Source organism: Hyla sarda, chromosome 1 (assembly GCF_029499605.1).
Source record: "Hyla sarda isolate aHylSar1 chromosome 1, aHylSar1.hap1, whole genome shotgun sequence".
In the NCBI taxonomy this organism is placed as follows: Eukaryota; Metazoa; Chordata; class Amphibia; order Anura; family Hylidae; genus Hyla; species Hyla sarda.
This window is the reverse complement of record NC_079189.1, coordinates 485207052-485228860: the sequence shown is the minus strand read 5'-3', so window position 1 is coordinate 485228860 and position 21809 is coordinate 485207052. Positions and strand designations below refer to the sequence as shown.

The following is a 21809-nucleotide window of genomic DNA, read 5'->3' as shown; positions in this document are numbered from 1 at the left end:
GTCAGCTGCAGAGCCATAGTCTGTGTCAAGGAATACTGGGAATTACAGTTAGTAACTACAACACCCAGCATGCCCTGATGCAGCCTATAGCTCTGCAGCTGACCCGAACCAAAACTACAACTCCCAGCATGTTGCACTTTATAGTTGTACAGTTTAGGTTATGGTCCAACATGCTGGGAGTTGTAGTTTTGGTTCGGGCGTGTTTGTGTGCATCCGTGGGGCTCTTGGTCGGCGGGTGAGTATGAAGGGGGCGGGATTCTGGGGGTGCAATTTAGTGCGGGGGCCACTAAAAATAAATAAAATTAGATGGCACAACTGCCTTAATGCCCGTCTGCTCCTATACAAAACATTTATGCATACACATATCATACATGCACCAACCACTGCCCCCATATCATACACACACACACACACCCGCCACTGCCCCCCCCCCACATCATACATTACATACACTCACACTATACATATGCATTATACATATACACCATACATACACCTGCCGCTGCCCACCCCACATCATACATCACATACATACACATCACACTTAGACATTATACATACATCATACATTACATACACATCACACATAGACATCATACACACATACACTCACACCATACATATCCACCAGTGTTTCCCAACCAGGGTGCCTCCAGCTGTTGCAAAACTACAACTCCCAGCATGCCCTGTAGTTTTGCAACAGCTGGAGGCACCCTGGTTGGGAAACACTGATATACACCATACATATGCACACATCATACATACACCTGCCGCTGCCGCCCCCCCCCCCATCATACATCACACATACACTCACACCAATACATATACAACCACCCTTCCTGCCGCCGCCTGCATTCTTGGTCTCCTCACCTGAGCTGCCATGAGTGGACATCAGAGCTGTAGTCACCGCCGGTGTGAGGTGAGATTTCCGTCCTCCCCCTCCCCCCCGCTCTGTGTTGTCCTCATGCAAACAAGCAACCTCCCCGTGGTGGATTAGGTCCTGTCTAGACAGAGCAGGGGAGGGGGAGGGGTAGAGCTGTGTGCGGGGGATGGAGCTGTGCACGGAGCTGTCTACGTCCTTTCTCTCACCCTGCTGTGTCTTCTGAGCTCCGTCCATCCTCCGGGAGGGGAGATAAGGGGGCTCTGGAGTCAGCTGGAGGCCGCCGCCCCCTCCATACACTCTGAGCCCGGTGTGAGGTGGAGACTTCCATCGGCTCCTGCGCCTCACACCGGCACAAAAGAAAAATAAGGGGGAAGTCTGTCTGTCCCTGCTAGCCCGATACAGGGCTAAATCTATAAACAATTCACCTGCCCGGCACCCAAAACTACTTGTCCCGGGCGTCGGGCTATAGGATTTCCACATCCCTGCCATGACATCTAGGGCTTTAGTCAGGATTTAATACAGCCAGCAACCACTAGCCAAATGGTGCCATGACAAAAGGGTTAAATAAAATAAAATTTATATATATATATTTATATAAAACATTTTTCTTAAAGAGTTACTCGCAATGTTGTCCAGACATATCAAAAGTTTAGATCGCAACAGGTCTCAGTTCTGAAATCGCTACGATCATTAGTTATGGCCTTGAGAAATGAGCAGAAAACTGCTTTACTCCCAAACCAGATTTATTCACCACAGATTATAATGCAATGAATAGGTAAGTTAAGGTGGCCGGCCAGGTAGCGAAGCGTGATGGCGGGCACTTTACAGGTTATAACTCACAATCTCAGTGGGTCTAAGGACCAAATACAATCTAAACTTTTGGATGACATGTCAAAAGTTTCTACAAATGACAGTAATGCTTTCAGTTTTATACTGCATGTAAAGCTGCAAAAAAGTATTCCGTTTGTGACCATAGTATCTTTTTTTTTTAAAGTTTAACATCACTGTAATAACAAAACATAATTCTCTCAGCCATGTCCTATATGAAAAAAATCATGAGTCCTGTCTCCAGACGGTAGAAAACACTCATATGAGCCAAACCATAATCCCCTTCAACAGGATGAAAGACCTATTGTAGACAAATCTCTCACATCTAGCAGCTGGGGTTGGTGCAGTTTCTCAATGATAAGACTTAGTTGCTGTTTAAAGACTTATTTTTTGCAATCCTAGGAGAAACTCTGCCTTTGGAAGGGTGCATTAGGAATACGCTCACCTTCGGCAAAGGCCAATTTGGTCACACATGAGATGACGGTTGGTCGAAATGACTCATTTTGGCTATTTTGTCTGTCCATAGCCTGTAAAATTACAAGCAAATGTTCTTTGGTGATGGTAGACTGACATCCATAAACATGATCACACCATACACGTGTTTTCAGCCAGCCATGCCTGGAAGTTTGCTGTAGCCAATTGTTTGATCCAATCATTTGCTACTTTACCTATCAGGATTGCTCATACAAACAGTTCTATGAGACTGACTGGCCTTGTTATGGCTGCTCAAAGTCTCATTATAGCTGCAAAAGTGCAACATCATACATTTTGGGGAGTTAGAGATGTACCCCAATTTAGAGCAAGATTTATACTGTTTGAGGACACTCTAAACATGGTGTTTAGAGTGTCCTCAAACAGTATAAATCTTGCTCTAAATTGGGGTACATCTCTAACTCCCCAAAATGTTTTCTTGCACGAATTTTACTATCGCTTTTTTTTTTCTAGATGTACTGTCCAATTAATGTTTAGATTGGTCACATACAGTATATGAATGTAAACAACACAACTATATGTGCTGAAAAACACACCTTTTATTTTAGCCCAATTTTTAGATGTGAAACGTATTACCAGCCTTTGACACATTCCGGTGTGATTAACATTAAATGTATACAAAACACAGGCTACAGCTAAAGAGAAAAAAAAACTTCGAGTGATGGTAATAAGTCAAGATTTATTATTTTTTTAATGAACAAAATGCAGAGAGGGATCTCTAAAAACACAAAGAAGGCAGCTTTTCCAAATGTGTACTCTTTCAGCTAAGTCTTACAATAACTCACTAAACAGACTTAGCACAGGCAGAAGTTAGTAATGGAAATCATTACTCACTCCTTGTTGGCAGTGGGCACTCGCACAAGCCAGCCGTCTAAGCCTCTTACCAGTTGGGCTTTGTCATTAATGTTTAATAACAATAAGATATCAAGTCCAACATCTCATTTGCATTATGGTTAGTATTATAGAAAGGCACTAACAGCGCTTAGGAGTAACAAATGACTGGCACAGGCAGCTTTCCAAGACTGGTAATAATTATTTGCTGGATCCATTGTTTGAAGAAAGCATTTTCATACTGGCAGAAATATATGTGTGAAAACACATGTGGCAGACAGAAGAGTGTTGGGATTTCTAACAAGGTTATAAAATCATCAAACAGTTCTCGCTACTTCTGAATATCACCCTCCGATCTACATCCATGGGCCAGTAAAATGCACTCTGAGTTGGCTAGAAATCCTGTGCTACAACATAAAAGTAGCGGCCATCTAAAAACCTGATTGTTTGCACACTATGCCGAGACCTCACATGCTCCAGTATTGTGAAATAAAAAAAATGTCACCTTCCTTATGGGGTTTTTAGAGATCACAATGAGTGATCACAGAGATCACTAGGACACGTGGTGGACTGACTACTTGCTATCCCACTGATCAGCTGTTGAAATGGACCACAGCCCTGCAGTCTCTCTATTGTTTACACACATGTATGTTGTGAGGCAAACAAGTATACAAGAATTCTAAAGTTGTCCACGTGATCCACATTCTCTCAAACTATTTGACTTTGGAGCAATTATTGGCCAAACAGGCTGATATTGCTCTGTGTAATAGACCCAGCGATCAGCTGATAAACAAGCAAACTCCATTTATTTTAAAGTTTATCTTTTTAGGAGAATATTGTTGCACATACATAGGGCCCCATCTTCACTGCTCATTTTGTCTGCAGTGCAGCACGCTGAGATCATGGGTGGTAGGACCGTGCAGACATGTGTCGAATGCAATGCAGTCAGGCAGAACTCCACCAAAAGAATAAACATGTTCATTCTTTTGGTGGCTCCAGAAACTTCAATTTCTGCTGCAAAATTTTCCACAGAAATTCTGTAGTGTGAACGGTGCATCAGAATTCTATTGAAAACTATAGGACTCTTGTAAGTGGAATCTCCCCAGTTGAAATTTAGTAGTAGTAGTAAATAAAAACTCACCTGTTTTATTCTTGCCAGTTCTTTTAATGCTCTTCCCCATTGCTGTTTATAGTGCAACTTAGATTTTGTTGTAGATTCCAGTTTCCTTTCAAGTTCAACCTATTGACAATAAAATTACAATTTACACCAGCACATAATACAATATAAGAGTAGAGTAACATGTGCCATATTCTGCTGCGTATTTACTGCTGTGAATTTTTCTACTAATTAGGGTAAGGTGTCACGTGCCGTATTTTGCTACGTATTTTTTACAGCTGATTTTGCTTGATATTAAACAAAGTTATTTGACCGTCAGCGCTAGTAGAGGTCTTACGTATATAGGACAGCAGAACAATTTGTATGTGCATGAGAGCTCACAGTAGTGTGCGCGCACCCGTAAGTCACGTAGCTGTGAGTGACGTCACTACAAAGAGCTAGTTGGGCCAAAAAATCCAACAGCGTTACGGAGAATATCGTTCTTCTTCCTCAGGAAGGAGAACGCTATTCTTTTGAAACGTCGTTGGATTTTTTTTGGGCCCAACTAGCTCTTTGTAGTGACGTCCCTCACAGCTACGTGACTTACGATCATCTTCACTCTGCAGCACTCAGGTAGAGACACCACAGGCCAGGGCCGATCTCCCTGTAAACTGCACGGATTACTACACAGTCCAGTATCATCGGCAGAAACATCGCGGATACTGGAGGAATAGGCTCGGACCAGAAATCCACATCGATAAAGGTAAAACATCTTCCTATATATATATATATTCAAAAACTTGGTTAAGGTGTGACAAGTACATCTCGCTCTGTAACAGAGGCACGGGTGCGCACACACTACTGTGAGCTCTCATGCACATACGTATATCGGACAGCAGAACAATTTGTAAGACCTCTACTAGGGCTACTGCCGGTTAAATAACTGTTTTGTATCTATTATTCTAATGGTTATACAGGGATCCATTAGATCGGCAATATAAGCTGCTGTGGGGCACATCATTACTAATTTTTTCCATAGCGCCAAGGTGTTAAGAGTATCCATTTTTGCTTGATATTAGTCTAGATGTAGCATAGGTAGAAAATTATCCCTTCCATATTTTTTCCGTATTTCAGTACATTTCAGCTTTTGTGTCATGTATGGTTTTTCATTTTTATTTTATTTTTTTTAAACCATAGTTGTACTCCATGAAAAATCCACAAAATGTTTTACAACAGCTGGATGCACACAAGTTGGAAAATACTGGTGTACATGGTTTATCCAATTCTTTACCCAGGGTAAGTAGTTTTCTGGAGGAAGTAACATCACTACACACTAACATGGTAACATAGATTATCGTCCAAAACTAGTTTTCTTTTCTGCTACTTTATGTTAAACAAAACAGTGTAAACACATCTTAGGCTGCATGCACATCACTTCAATGAAAAGCGCAGTAGGCCACAGTTTTAAGTCCAGTCCAAAAACCAGATATGGTGGGAAAATGAGCCAACCAGAGTCTATAGCCGACTCCGGTCACCTCTTTGAAATGACTAGGGTATGGCACAGGTCCAGCAGGGATAAGGCAGGAGGCAGTTTTAATCCGGTTGTAGTATGCCGCAAACAAGATGTGAATGCAGCCTTAGGGTGGGTTCACACTACGTTTTCTCAGATACGGGAGCGCATAACGGCAGGGGGGAGCGAAAACCTCGCGCTCCCGTATGCCTTCGTATGCGCTCCCGTATGTAATTCATTTCAATGAGCCGGCCGGAGTGAAACGTTCGGTCGGCTCATTTTTGCGCCATATGCGCTTTTACGACCGGACCTCAAACCGTGGTTGACCACAGTTTTGGGTCCGGTTGTAAAAGCGCATACGGCGCAAAAATGAGCCGACCGGACTGAACGTTTCACTCCGGCCGGCTCATTGAAATGAATTACATACGGGAGCGCATACGAAGGCATACGGGAGCGCGAGGTTTTAGCTCCCCCCTGCCGTATGGGAGAAAACGTAGTGTGAACCCAGCCTTACAGCAACTTTGGGTCAATTACAAGAAGTTTGGTAGAACCATGCTATTACTGCAGCAATACACATAACAGTCATCCTGCCCTAACTATTTAATAGACTTATCAAAATCTAACTGAAAGTGGCGATTTATATGACAAAAGTGTAAACTAAAGTGAAGGCTAGATCTGAAAGTGTTTCAATGACTCTCACAATGTTCAGTAAAAAATATCTATAGGCACACAAGCTCATACAACAATTCTGCATTCCACAGTGTTTCTTTTTTTCCCGGGCTGTATGGTCTCTTTCTGTTACACTGGACATTATGTGCCGACAGCTCATAGGTCTGGTGAGGCATTTTCCGTCACTCACTTTAAGCATTTGGTTGGAGGGGGGCAGATAGAGGGGGTACAAGTCTGAATCAAAATGCTTATTTTTACTTGCCATAGCTGATCTGTTATAACTGAATTCGAGCCAACCTGGCCTTGTTTTAGGAATGTACTTTCTCAGTCTCAAACAGAGAAACAAGTTGGCTAAAACACTCAGCAGACAAAGTTTTACTCTTTATTTTAATAAAATGATAGCAAGTTTAAAGAAACACAAGTGTCAGCCCCCCTTTACCTCGCACTTTCAAAAAGAAATGGAGTCCAAAATAAATAAATTATATATCTAACTCTGCTCAAAAATGAACCCTCTGCTGTGTTGACTAGTTAATATCAATAGAGGACGGGAAAATGAATGGCTCTGTTTGTGTGTATAAGGCAAATAATAACAGTGCAGTTACTGACTCTTTATAAAAGATTATAGGACAGTGTTTATACTGAAAGCTATTACATGAATGATTAAGTAGTTTTACAATATAGGAGTTCAATACAACCTAAATCTGTCATTGTTTACATTGCGTAAAAACACTGAAAAAGGCAAAATAATGAAATCCATGACTGTGAGGAGTCACTTGACTTGTTATTGAAGAACAAATGCTGGAAGTGAACTACTGCATTACATCGCATTATTATCAGTATGGAGATACGTAACATGGCCTGCAGAGAGAAATTATTTAGAAAAAGGAGAATACTAAAAGTTACCAAGGAGTCGCATGCACACAATGGGGAGATTTTAGCAAAACCTTTTTAGAGTAAAAGTTGACCAGTTGCAACCAGATTGCTTATTTTTTTTCAGAGATTTAAAAAAAAAAAAAAAAAAAAAAAAAATGAAAGAAGTAATCTGATTGGTTGCTATGGGAAACTTTTCCTCTACACAGGTTTAGACTCTTCCCCCCCCCATGTGACTGTAGGTGGGCTACTTGCTGCCATTACATTCTATGGTAAGGATATTTAGCCTAGAATCACCAAACAAATATGTAAGAAAAACTGAAAATATTTTGTAAAGGTTATTCTTACATATAGCAACATTCTAACAGGAAAAAATAAAAAAAAGAATTGTCCAAAGACCCTAATAAACTGCAGAGTAGCTAATGGGAATTAAATGTCCCATACATACACTGGAGAGAAGTGGGCGAACCTAACAATTTCCACAGATCGGCCAACTGTCTTAATGTATTTTGGGACCTCCAGACTCTCTCCCAACAGATGATATTACGTCAACACCCAATCCTTTGTTTTGCTAAAAAACAAGAAACCACCAGAAGTGTCCAGCAGCAGCTTTTTATTACTCTTCCCAATGAAACCACATGCACACTCTGCCAAGCAACGCGTGTAGCTGTCTGCCAGTAAAGTGAAGGTTCGGCTGACAGCTATTGAAGGCGTATGGCTTCATTCATACACCATATATACACCATATAGAAAGATCAGATGTGGTTTCTACCCTACAAACCAGAAATGGCAGAAGAGCTGCATACAAAGTCTTATGAATTTACTCCCTTGTAGTTTCCATCAGTACAACTGACTGGTCATTTGTCTCTATAATACTTAATACAATAATTTTCAAACTACAGTCATGGCCGTAAATGTTTTCAAGAAAACTAAGTATTTTTCACAGAAAAGGATTGCAGTAACATGTTTTGCTACACACGTTTATTCCCTTTGTGTGTATTGGAACTAAACCAAAAAAGGGAGGGTAAAAAAGCAAATTGGACATAATGTCACACCAAACTCCAAAAATGGTCTGGACAAAATGATTGGCACACTTTCATAATTGGAGAAAAATAAGATTGTTTCAAGCATGTGATGCTCCTTTAAACTCACCTGGGGCAAGTAACAGGTGTGGGCAATATAAAAATCCCACCTGAAAGCAGATAAAAAGGTTCACTTAGTCTTTGCATTGTGTGTCTGTGTGTGCCACACTAAGCATGGACAACAGAAAGAGGAGAAGAGAACTGTCTGAGGACTTGAGAACCAAAATTGTGGAAAAATGTCAACAATCTCAAGGTTACAAGTCCATCTCCAGAGATCTAGATTTGCCTTTGTCCACAGTGCGCAACATTATCAAGAAGTTTGCAACCCATGGCACTGTAGCGTGGACGGAAGAGAAAAATTGATGAAAGGTGTCAATGCAGGATAGTCCGGATGGTGGATAAGCAGCCCCAAACAAGTTCCAAAGATATTGAAGCTGTCCTGCAGGCTCAGGGAGCATCAGGGTCAGCGAAAACTATCCATCAACTTTTAAATGAAATGAAACGCTATAGCAGGAGACCCAGGAGGACCCCACTGCTGACACATAAGAAAGAAAGACTACATTTTGCCAAAATGAACTTTAGTAAATCAAAATCCTTCTGGGAATATGTCTTGTGGACAAATGAGACCAAGATAGAGCTTTTTGGTAAAAGCACATCATTCTACTGTTTACCGAAAACGGAATGAGGCTTACAAAGAAAAGAACACACAGTACCTACAGTGAAATATGGTGGAGATTCAATTATGTTTTGGGGTTGTTTTGCTGCCTCTGGCACTGGGTGCCTTGAATATATGCAAGGCATTATGAAATATGAGGATTACCAACGGATTTTGGGTCGCACTGTACAGCCCAGTGTCAGAAAACAGGGTTTGCGTCCGAGATCTTGGGTCTTCCAGCAGGACAATGACCCCAAACATACGTCAAAAAGCACCCAGAAATGGATGGTAACAAAGCGCTGGAGAGTTCTGAAGTGGCCAGCAATGAGTCCAGAACTAAATCCCATTGAACACCTGTGGAGAAATCTTAAAATTGCTTTTGGGGAAAAGGCACCGTTCCAATAAGAGAGACGCGGAGCAATTAGCAAAGGAAGAGTGGTCCAACGTTCCGTTTGAGAGGTGTAAGAAGCTTATTGATGGTTATAGGAAGCAAAGTTATTTTTTCCAAAGGGCATGCAACCAAATACTAAGTTAAGTTAAGGGTGCTAATAATTTTGTCCAGCCCAATTTTGGAGTTTGGTGTGACATTATGTCCAATTTGCTTTTTTCCTCCCTTTTTTGGTTTAGTTCCAATACACACAATGGGAGTAAACACGTGTATAGCAAAACGTGTTACTGCAATCCTTTTCTGTGAGAAATACTTCATTTTCTTGAAAAAATTTAGGGGTACCAACATTTACGGCCATGACTGTATGTTGTTGTATTTAACAATCAAAATAAAGAACTATAAAAAAAAAAATAATAATGGTCCCATAATTTTACAGTCTAAAAAGAAAAATAGTAAGTAATAATTTGGCCTATGAGGGTCAACTTTAAGGAAGTGATTTAAAAAAAAAAAAAAAAGAAAAACAGGCCTGTTACTTAGAGAAACTTTTGACATGTCACACACAGAAACACATCAAAAGTTTTAATCAGTGGGGGTCTGGGTACCCCGTACAATCAGCAGAACGAGTGAGGAGACGTACATGGTACACTCCAGCTCACAGTGATCTCTGTCCTTCTGCCCCATTGAGGGTGCAATCACACCATGTTTCAGAGATCCGGCTGCTGGGAAATTTCAAAACTGGCCGCTGCCGTATCCCAGTGGTATACCAGTCCAGCCTCAAAACCAGATACGGGGGCAAAAATGAGCCCACCAGGGTGACTAACTCCAGTCGGCGCATTTAAATGCATGAGATTCAATGGCGGACGGTTTTGAAATTTCTTAGCAGGATCCGGCAGCCAGATCTCCAAAACGTGGTGTAATTGCACCCTAAATCTGGACGAAGATCGCTGAAACCAAGGAAGTAAAGCATGCTACCACGCTTCTCTCCCCGACTGATTTTTTTTATATGTCTCAGATGGGTACCCTTAAATTATATATTTTTTTTACTTTACATAACTTGCCCAAAGCAAGACCAATAGATTGAGTGTGTTTGAATTTTCACTAAATAAGAGACTTCAGCAGGTGGAAGACATAATAAACATAATACAGAAATCATTAAAATACAGTAGCCATTCTGTGACTGCATTCAATTACATTTAAATTACAATCAAAGTAATTATGACTTTAAGAAACGAAGGGAGGAATCCATCTAGAAAATTAGTCTGGGAACCAGACTCTACTGGGAATGCTTCTCTTCATCACTGTATTTTTACAGAGGTTATCAGGGTAAAACCTTGTGACTTGAAACACATTTCTGTATGTGAGCCAGGCCATTGTCTGGGACACTTTCAAATGTTAACCCCTTAAGGACCGAACCTTCTGTGGCCCTCACGACATGGGAATTAGTTCAATTTTTTTTCCTCATCAAAAGCTATATCTTTTTATTTTGTCATCAACAGAACTGTAATTTATTGATTATTCTGTTATATTTTTAATGTTGCTCACTGTATGGTATCCGTAACATTCTAAATGTATTTTGTAGTCATTACGTTTACAATTTACTAGATATGTATAGTTTGGGCTATAATTTACTTTTGTAAAACAAAACAAAAAATTATATTTGTAATCTAAATTATAGCATCGAAAAAAATATAACTACTTAGCTTTAATAAAGATTTTAAGAGTGAAAACTGGAAACATAACCTAATTCTGCTATTGGGGTAATTTTTTTTTTAATGTTGCTTAATATGTTGTATAAATAAAATGTTAACTTTATTATACAAGTCATTACAAATGTATTAATACCAAAATGCTGAGTGGACACCGGTGTGATATTGTTTACTGCACTTTCCAGTATCTAACCATATCTGCAGTTCTGTGAGCATGACAGATTCCCTTCAAGAAATGTTATGACGGTGGAAGGATGAAGCAAAAACTTGAATATGAGTCATTACAAAGAGGGAAGAGAGGGGAAAGTTTAGTGTGTCATGACCATACGTTTATGCTTGGCATCAGAGAAGAAACAAACAGGCTCAGTGTTCAACGGAAGACTTCTGTCTATTTAGCAATTGGTGGGGGTCTCGGCACCCTGAGCTCCACCAATCAAAACTTGACATGCCTATAACATAAGTAACACAGCCTTTTTATTAAATGGTACCTTGCCATTTAACTATTAAGAAATAAAATCTGTCATCGGTCAACAGCTTCTGGCTTGGAAATTTCTTTAACAAATAATGAAGTATTAGAGAGAACCCCTGTGCTTTAAGAATAACGTGTTAAACCATGAGGGCTGACAATGGCCAAAAATGTTTAGGATACTGTAGTATGTTTCCTGTCAAAGTGAATATCATGAAAACAACAAAAAGGTACAAGAACCTAAGTACATTAATCGACAAGTCAATGTTACCTTTTCGAGTGTGAGAAGATTGATCTCTGACTGTAATCGGATTTCTGGTTTACTGCTTTGTTGCTCTTTATACTGTTGAAATTCCTTGTCCAGTAATTTAAACTTATGTTCTGCTTCCTGGAGCTAGAAGGAAATAGACATTGATATACAAATCCCATTAAACTGGCTACTTAAGGGAGCAAGCTAAGGACATAGACCATGTCAGTACTCAGCCCATGAACCCTATGTTTATAGACATTAAACAGATATCAAAATAGCGCTGCCACCATAAATTACAGCTGCTGCAAAACAGCCGAATAGACACAAAACTAAAAGATGTTAAAACAAGCACTTAGGAAACAAAAGTGAAAAGTTATTTATTTCCTAGTGACCCAAGAAAAACACAGACAAGAGATAAAGAAATAAACTGCCCTCCACTAAATCAAGTGACCAATGACAGTCCAGCCATGCACTTTTTTCTTTTTTAAATCACATTATACATTTCCGTTGGCAAAGATATTCACTATCACATTTCTTTAATGAGGACTAAGGCAAATAAAGACAAAGGCAGCTCAAAAGGAGCAGTTTACAAAGTCATATCCACCTGCTAGGTACATATTGCAATGGTTTTGTTTGATATTATGAAAAAAAAATGTAGGCCTAGCTTGGTTCTGTAATAAATACATTAGAAAGCGTAAATTAATATATATGTGAATGAATATATATGCAAGTAAAAATATACTCACAAATACAGTGTATCATATTATAATGGACAAATTCAAAATTTTGTGGCAATTCATTACTTAATCTATCTTCCCAGTAGTCGGAGTTACATTTTTGTAATACAGAGCTCCAGTACCCTGCACAGATGCTGATGCTTCGGGTGCATGGTACGCAATGCTATTCTCTTCTTCCTGATGACATGCTGTCTCAGCAGTAACTTCCCAACTCAGTCAATCACTAGCCTGAATGAGTACTTTCTGTAGACAACACACATCATAAAGATAAAAGTACCAGTGAAGACTGGACACAGAGAGTGTCAGAGTAGCAGCTGCAGGGCACAGGGAGAAAAGAATATAGGTTGTTTATTTTTTATCATACCCCACCCCCGAGCAACACAACCATTATTTGTTAAAAGGCATGCCTGAGAATCTTAACGTGTCACTGCTGTAAAAAACAAACAAACGAACAAAAATAAAACAAAACACAACAACAGGTTTAAGATCTTCCACTGAATGCTAAAATGAGATTGAAGAAATGCTCAATAGAGTCCTTCTTTCCAGTCCCTATTCTCCTATTGAAAGTCTATAGAGCTTGCCACCTGCAGAGACAAAAGAGTGACAGAGAAGGGCTTAGATGAGCGCTTCATCCTGTAAGTTCTAGCGATTGGTGGCGGTCTCAGCATCCATACTCCCAACTAATTCAAACCTTTGACATGCAGGAGAAGCTGGGTGGCATAATGCTGGATGGGGTCTATGGTGAGGATCCTGGTTCTTTATTTGGGTACACTTGTTTTCTTAAGCATACTTGTTGAAGGTTTAAGATTTATACCTGCTTGGTTTTGCATGATTTAAATTGTTGCTATGTGACGAGTTGATTTTTGTAATAATAAAGAATTTCTATTTTGACATATAATATTGATATTGTTGTGATTGTGGAGGGCAATCATTTAAAAAACGGACCTGCCTGTAGAAGTGACATCATCTATTCTCCATTTCTTACCAGACTTTATCTTAAGCACATTTTTGCAATGGCTGTCGCTGAAATAGTAATTTACAAATGGAGTCTTTATACTTTTGACCGTATACAGTAAAATCTCCCTTAGCGGACACATCCAATAGGGGACACCTCCCAATAGCGAACAGTTTTTTATTCCCCATCAGAGTCCCATAGGACTTAACGTATTTGCACCCTTCGAATAGGGGACATTCCCAATAGAGGATGCGGACACACCCAATAGGGAACAAAACACACCCAATAGGGAACAAAACACACTCAGAGGACAACCCGGCTTATGTGCTGGCCCTATCTTGTACACAGGGCCACCATCAGGAGGGTACAGGCAATACCACTGTACTTATTGAGAGCAGCCGCGTCGGCTGCTGGCACTAAGGAGTGATGTCAGGAGCATCACTCATTGCTGTTGGCAGCCGTCGCTACTCACAGCTTCACAGCAAGTGCAGCACAGAGGACATCAGGAGAACGTTAAAAGCCCCTGCACCTGAGCCTGCTGGCCAGGTAAGAAGAACAACAGGGGAGGAGGAAAGGGGAAAAGTGATGTGGCCCGAAAAAGGAAGAGGGGGGATGATTTTCCACAGGGGGAATAAAGTGGCACAGGGGGATAAAGTGGGAATGAAATTGTACAGGGGTGGTAAAGAGGGGGCGATGAATTTGTACAGAGTGTAATAAAGGAGGAATTAAATGGTACAGGGAGGGGATTAAGAGAAAATGATGTGGCACAGGAGGTAAGGGGGGATGATTTGGTAAGTGGCACAGGGGGTTCAAGGGGGAGGAAGGAAGTGGCACTGGAAGGATCAAGAGGGAGAATAAAACGGTACGGGGGGGGGGGTGTTAAGGGGTGATTGGGAGATTCTACTGTAATATTGCTTTTTATCTGATTACACTCTGGAGTGAGTAAAGTACAGTATTCCTTCATTTAGAAAGCATTTAAACCTTATATTCCCAATAGGGGACATCTCTCAATAGCGGACACTTTATTCCCTGTGAGTGTTCGCTATTGGGAGATTCAACTGTATTTTAGATAACCTAGGATCGCTATCATCTACATATTCCATACATTTGCATACAAATACTGCAGTTACGTATCCACAATGTAAATGTACTTCAGTTACCTGCTGCTGAAGCCGGAGTTTGTCCTCCTCCAGTTGCTTAACCTTTATCCTCTCCAGCTCTATCTGATGAACACAATCTTCTCTCACTCTTCTTATTGAGTCCTGACGCTCCTGAATGCTCCGTTCACACTGCAACTGAAGTTCAGCCTTAGCCTTTTTTAACTGAAAAGTAAATACGGCAAAAGCTTGTAAGAAAAGCAGAACATGGAAATATGACTATAGGGCTTACTTTCTCAGTCATAGGCTTCCAATTAACTGCAACATGAAAAGGGCTCTCCACCTCCACTATGTATTCCACAAAACACCTTCCACAGCACTCCGTAAATAAAGTGCTCGCTGTCAATGTGGATTCCTCTTAGAAGAGCGATGACAAAATTACATTCAATTTGGCTTTTTTTGCATTTAAGTAATGATTTTACAAAAGCAGAACTTTTTTCCTTTTTTTTACAAAGACAAGAATAACATTCATTTAACTGAGCGCTGAGAATTCGCTTACTCTATCGTTTTTGTATATTTAAAAGTCTATCAAAACTATAAAGTGACAACATTTCAGTGCACAGAGAAATTAACCATATAGCAAAAAAAGTAAAAGGATTCCTTAAGAGGGGTTGACACATTGCCAAGCTGCATGTCGTGAGAGAGGCAAAGGTGAGACACAGAGGTTTTTTTTTGCGTATGCTCACCCTGTCAGGAAAACTGCACAAAAAGAGAGCAAGCAGTAGAATGGAAATAGAGGAAGGATAAACTGTGCATGCTCAAGTGAAGAACCCTTGGAGGACATGTATAGTAGCAACAAAAGGTAAACAGAGTTGGCACAACCCCTTTATTGGTGAGATGTCAGAAATTGTTAATTGTTCCAGAAAATGAATGTATTTGGAATGGATACAGTTGAGCATTACACCATCACTACAAATTTTTCTTTTTAAATAATTTAAGAAGTGACTTAAACAAAAAAATCCTTTTATTATGTTAGGTCAACACAATACAAGAATAATACAGAGCCAGAGAACATTATATTATTTTATATATATATATATATATATATATATATATCCATAGCTATCTATCTATATATATACACACACACACATATATATATATGTTAGGGATCGACCGATATAGATTTTTTTGGGGCCGATACTGATAATCTGTGGAGGTTAAGGCTGATAGTTGATAACTTATACAAATATTCCGGTATAAGTTATCGGCTATTTATTCCCCCCACCGCCGCTGCAGATCATTGATTTAACGCGGGAGCTTTAAATCAATGATCTGTAGCAGCTTTTGCTGTGTCAGAGACCGCTGCCGCCACCCCCCTACCTATTCTCTGCCCAGAGACCGCCGCCGCCCGCTTCTCTCCTCCTGCCGGTCCTTAGTCCAACCACCGCCGCTTCCCCATTGCCTCCCCCATTCCCGATTTTATAATTACCTGTTCCCAGGGCCCGTGGTCCACGCTACTTCTGGCTCCGGCGGCATCCTGTGCTGTCACTGACGGTGACGTTGTGTTGAGGACGTCACTCGTCATTGCGCAGCGCACAGCGTAACAGGACACCGCAGGAGCCTGAAGTAGCGTGGACCCTGGTAATTATAAAACAGAGGATGGGGGAGGTAATGGGGCAGCGGCGGTCTCTGGCCGGGGTGTTGCGGAGTACGCTGGGGTGGGGGCGTTGCGGGGGGGCGGGGCATTATCGGATTATCGTCAAGGTAATAGCCGATAACGTCCAAAATCGTGAATATCGGCCGATAATATAATATATATATAATATAAGATAATATATATATATATAAACACACAAACACATACACAAACACATACATCAACCAACTGGCTGGCAAAAAAAAACAAAAAAAAGGTAGGAAACAGGCAATGGGATACAGTTAATATACAAAGGACTACATATATGTACTTCCTTACAGTGTAACAGAAGGCAAACTTAATAAAACTTTCCTAGTACAGTTCCAGTATGTCAACATGTCCAGAATAAATTAATGTGTCTTAGATAAGGAAATGTTTAAGGCACCAGAGTTACTTTCTGCTTTATGTCTGTATCACAGCAAATGTCGGATTTTACCAATAGGATTGTGCCAAGAACACAAAGCAGGATATTCTCCATGACCCTGAAGATTTATGACTCCTCGACTCCATCCTCGCCTAGGAGGAAAGCCTTACATTTCATAGGTGAAACTATGGAAGCATGGTCATATTTTACAATATATGAGAATGGAGACCAAACATTAACAACTTCTCACTGTCAACATCAAGACACAATTTACAGGTTTATTTTGCTGTATTTGGGACTGAAGAAAATGACATTAGAAGTCTCTAGTAAAGTTATTTTCCTTCTATTTGTTCTTCATTTTTAATTCTGTGCTAACTTAACAGTTCCCAATATTTAGTGCTCTTCCTTTTAGAAATGGTCTTCAATGTTTTGCTTTGACTTAATGATCATACTGAGATTTTTTTTAATGAGAAGATAAGAGACTCTGCTTAGTGACAGATTGTTTATTCCCTTACTGATATGACAAAATAAAATTTAAAGGGTTTATCCAGGAAAAAAAAAAAAAAAACACACAGATATATATCTCAACTGGCTCCAGAAAGTTAAACAAATTTGTAAATTACTGCTATTAAAAAAAATCTTCATTCTTTCAGTACTTATGAGCTGCTGAAGTTGAGTTGTTCTTTTCTGTCCAAGTGCTCTCTGATGCCTGGGGAACTGTCCAGAGTAGAAGCAAATCTCCATAGCAAACCTCTTCTACTCTCTGCAGTTCCCGAGACAAGCAGAGATGTCAGCAGAGAGCACTGTTGCCAGACAGAAAATAACAACTCAACTTCAGCAGCTGATAATTATTGGAAGGATTAAAAAAAAAAAATTAATAGAAGTAATTTACAAATCTGTAAAATGAAGAAATATTAGAGGGGCTCAAAAGACACAAACATTACGAATATCTTATTATCAATACATTTATTTGTATCTAATATTCATGACTCTGAGACCCAATTTTTCTATATAATTTACAAATCTGTTTAACTTTCTGGAGCCAGTTGAGATAGATTTTATATATATATATATATGAAAAAAAAAGTTTTTTCCTGGAATACCCCTTTAACTATGAAAAAAGGAGCTGATCATACCTCAATTTCATCACTTTCTATTTGACGCTCCTTCTTCGCTATATCTGCCAAGGATTTCTGCATTTGTTCTTCTAGAACCATGTATTCAGCCACCTATAAATTCAGCAGTAAAAATAAAAATAAATAGTTATAACTGTAATAATAAACATTTCAGTTTGATACAACTATAATCATTTATCTACACCAGTGTTTCCCAACCAGGGTGACGGCAGCTGTTGTAAAACTACCACTCCCAGCATGACCGGACAGCCTTCTGGGAGTTGTAGTTTTACAACAGCTGGAGGCACACTGGTTGGGAAACACTGATCTACATACACAGTGATCCAACACAAGACCAAAAGCAGAAGACTCAGTAGAGAGTACTTTAGATATTCCTCCAAGTACATACATTGTCATAACATAGACTATATGGGAAAAAAGGACTGGAACAAACCTCCTAAGCAGACGGTACCTGCACTTGTCATTACAAACATTTATTATAAGGGGAGTTCTAAAGAGCTTTGTAAATGCCAGCATGGTACTGGTATACCAGGCAATTCATGAAATGTCTTCCTTCCTGGAATTTCTGTGATCAACTGTGATTGTATTATTTAATAGGTGAATGTGACTATATCATGCTGCTTATTATCATGCACACTCACCATGAATAATCCTACAGCGCCATTTGTTTTATTCCACCGCAGCTACATCTATGTGTTTTATTACTCTAATTCGTAAATAAGTGATGACCAGCCTGATTCTCCAAATCTTACATTGCCTAATGGTTACAACAGGATGTCAAACTCTGACTACAGGATGACAACATCTCCCCGATCCCCTTCTACTAGCTCTTAGACCCCTCCCAGCTCTATCTGCTATCTCTATGTAGGTGTTTCCCAACCACTGTGCCTCCAGCTGTTGCAAAACTACAACTTGTTGTTAAAGCTTTTTTTCCAGCTTTTGCTTAGCAGTAAAAATTCTACATGTAGGCACAAATCCACTTTAAATTCTTGATTTACATCATCATACTAAAAAGACAATACAGTCAGTCAGTGACTCAATTTGGATACTCAATTATTTACGGCTAAAATATATCGGATGTGTTCTTTCCTTTACAAAAATATTCACTTCAAATGTTTAAAAAAATATTGATGTTTAAAATCGCCCCCTATTTTGACCACCTATAACTTTTTACATTTTTTGGTATATGGGGTGGTATTAGGGCTCATTTTTTGCGCCATGACATGTAGTATTTTTTAGTACCACTGTTGTCTATAAGTGACTATCGCTTTTTATAAAAAAAAAAATTGGAAATGTGATGTGACTAAAAAGCAGCAATTTTGTACTTTAAAAAAAAAAAAAATTACGTAATATGATATTTTAATAGATCAGACATTTACGCATGTGGTGATACCAAATATGTTTAATAATTATTTCTGATGCTTTCTATTGGGGGTAAGATGGGGAAAAAAGGTGATTTTTTTTACTTATGTCCCCATAGAGGACTATTCGTTGCAATCATTAGATTGCCAATACTGCTCAGTGCTATTCATATGCATAGCACTGATCAGTATTATTGGAGATCTTCTGCTCTGGTCTGCTGGAAGGCAGTGCAGAAGACCCTGGGAAGGCGGCGGAAGCAGGTGAGGGAACCTCCGTCCGCCATCTTGGCTGATCTGATCCCTGTGTCAGTGCCATTATAGGCGGGTCCCCGTCTGCCGTGTATGATGCGAGCACCGCCCTGTTGCTCGCGGTCGTTGCACAAGACGTAAATGTACGTCCTGGTGTGTGAAGAAACCTCAGCACCAGGACATACATTTTGGTCCTTGGTCGTTAAGGGGTTAAACATTGTGGTCACTGATTAAAAAAAATAATAAAAAATTAAGTCGAGCCAAGCTAGAAGCATGTATAGAACAGTGTAGGTTACCTTTTTCTTTACTAATGCTTCCCTTTCTGCATCTCTTCTTTTCCATTCCTCTACCAGGACTTGCATGTGGGCCAGTTCTTTCTTCTTTAACTATACATCAAAATACAAATGCAAATCTCGTGTGAACGGCATCGTGTCACTGCACACTGACATTTCACATCCCAACAGACTGTGCCACTTTAAGTACCCTCTTTCTGCTCCTATTCCAAAGCTCTTGGCATTTGCCTAGTAATACGCTACTATTTTACTGGATCACCACGATTGACTCCTTCAATGCTTATCTCCGTACTGACAGATTACCTGCTAGCTCCAGCATTAGGGTTGCAAAGTCTGATGGTTTTACATATACAGTCTGGGGCCTAACAAATGCCTTGAAAAGCTTTCCCAGAAATAATGCAGGTTAGGGCACATCTAAGGTCTACCTGAGGAGCTGGCCACAGTAGGAATGGTTAAGTAAAAGTCTCTTTAAAAAAAACTTTTTCATTTTTTAAATACATTTTTTATGTTGAATATGATTTAAAGGAAAACTGTCAGCCTGTTTACCCACACTAAACCCAACACACTGGGTTATAATGCGAGTGAACAGGAGTCCGATGAGGGGTCACTGACTAAAATTCGTACCTTAGGTGAGGAGATGTCCCGCTGGCTCAATTTGCATATTCATCGACTCCACGTCACAGCAAATATGTAAATTGAGCCAGCGGTACATACCGTATTTATCGGGGTATACCACGCACCGGCCTATAAAACGCACCATCATTTTACCAAGGATATTTGGGTAAAAAAAGTTTTTTACCCAAATATCCTTGGTAAAATGAGGGTGCGTGTGTGTGCATGTGTATAACCTGATACACTGTTTCTGACCCCAAAGAAGCCCCCAGGAAAGGCAGGGGGAGAGAGGCCGTCGCTGCCCGCTTCTCTCCCCCTGCCTTTCCTGGGGTCTAGAGCCCTGCTGCCGCCGCTTCTCTCTCCCTGCTATCGGTGCCGCTGCCCCATTGCCGGCGCCGACAACCAGGGGGAGAGAAGCGGCGCCGACAACCAGGGGGAGAGAAGCGGCGCCGACAGACAGGGGGAGAGAAGCGGCGCCGACAGACAGGGGGAGAGAAGCGGCGCCGACAGACAGGGGGAGAGAAGCGGCGCCGACAGACAGGGGGAGAGAAGCGGCGCCGACAGACAGGGGGAGAGAAGCGGCGCCGACAGACAGGGGGAGAGAAGCGGCGCCGACAGACAGGGGGAGAGAAGGGGCAGCGGCACCCATTGCCGGCGCCGCTGCCGCCCCCATCACCGGTTGTATAATTACCTGTTCCCGGGGTCGGGTCCGCGCTGCTTCAGGCCTCCGGTGTGCGCCCCCTGCATCGTTGCTATGCGCTGCGTGACGCTATGAAGAGTGACGTCACTCGTCATTGCGCCGTGCAGCGCATGGCAATGACGCACACCGGAGGCCTGAAGCAGCGCGGACTCGACCCCGGCAACAGGTAATTATACAACCGTGGATGGGGGAGGCAACGGGCAGCGGCGCCGGCAATGGGTGCCGCTGCCCCTTCTCTCCCCCTGTCTGTCGGCGCCGCTGCCCCATTGCAGGCGCCGCTTCTTTCCCCCTGGCTATCGGCGCCGGCAATGGGGCAGCGGCACCAATAGCCAGGGGGAAGAGAAGGGGCAGCGGCACCGATAGCAGGGGGAAGAGAAGGGGCAGCGATGGCAGGTCTCTGTACCTTCAAAAGCCACTGCAGTTCATTGATTTAAAGCGCCCACTTTAAATCATTGAACTGCAGCGGCTTATCAGCGTATAACACGCAGATAGACTTTAGGCTAAAAATTTTAGCCTAAAAAATGTGTGTTATACGCCGATAAATACGGTATTTACTGTGACGTGGAGTCGCTGGAATATGGCAGCAGATCTTCGGTGTGACATATCCCCAGACCTAAGGTATGTATTTTAGTCATTGACCCCTCATCAAACTCCTGTTCACCCACCCAGTGTATTGGGTTTAATGTGGGTGAACAAGCTAACCGTTTTCCTTTAAAGGAGAAGTCCAGTGGTGAAAAACTTATCTCCTATCCTAAGGATAAGTTTCAGATTGCAGGGGGTCTGACCGCTGTGGCCCCCCCGCGATCTCTCTGTACGGGGCCCCGGCTCGCTGGCCAGATAGCGCATGTTGACCACCGCATGAAGCAGCGGCCGACACGCC

The 21809-nt window shown here is 41.1% G+C and overlaps 1 protein-coding gene across 2 annotated transcripts in view; it reads right to left on the bottom strand.

Annotated features, from left to right (window-relative positions):
* Nucleotides 1-21809, bottom strand: part of CEP120 (centrosomal protein 120) — an 87716-nt gene that overhangs the window by 20560 nt on the left and 45347 nt on the right. For both annotated transcript variants that reach the window (XM_056537342.1, XM_056537340.1), the window contains exons 14-18: nucleotides 19621-19710; nucleotides 17715-17807; nucleotides 14579-14740; nucleotides 11748-11870; nucleotides 4176-4274 (exon numbers count right to left, since the gene is read on the bottom strand). In XM_056537342.1, coding sequence (XP_056393317.1) covers nucleotides 4176-4274; nucleotides 11748-11870; nucleotides 14579-14740; nucleotides 17715-17807; nucleotides 19621-19710 — 567 coding nt within the window. The remainder of the gene's footprint in view (nucleotides 1-4175; nucleotides 4275-11747; nucleotides 11871-14578; nucleotides 14741-17714; nucleotides 17808-19620; nucleotides 19711-21809) is intronic.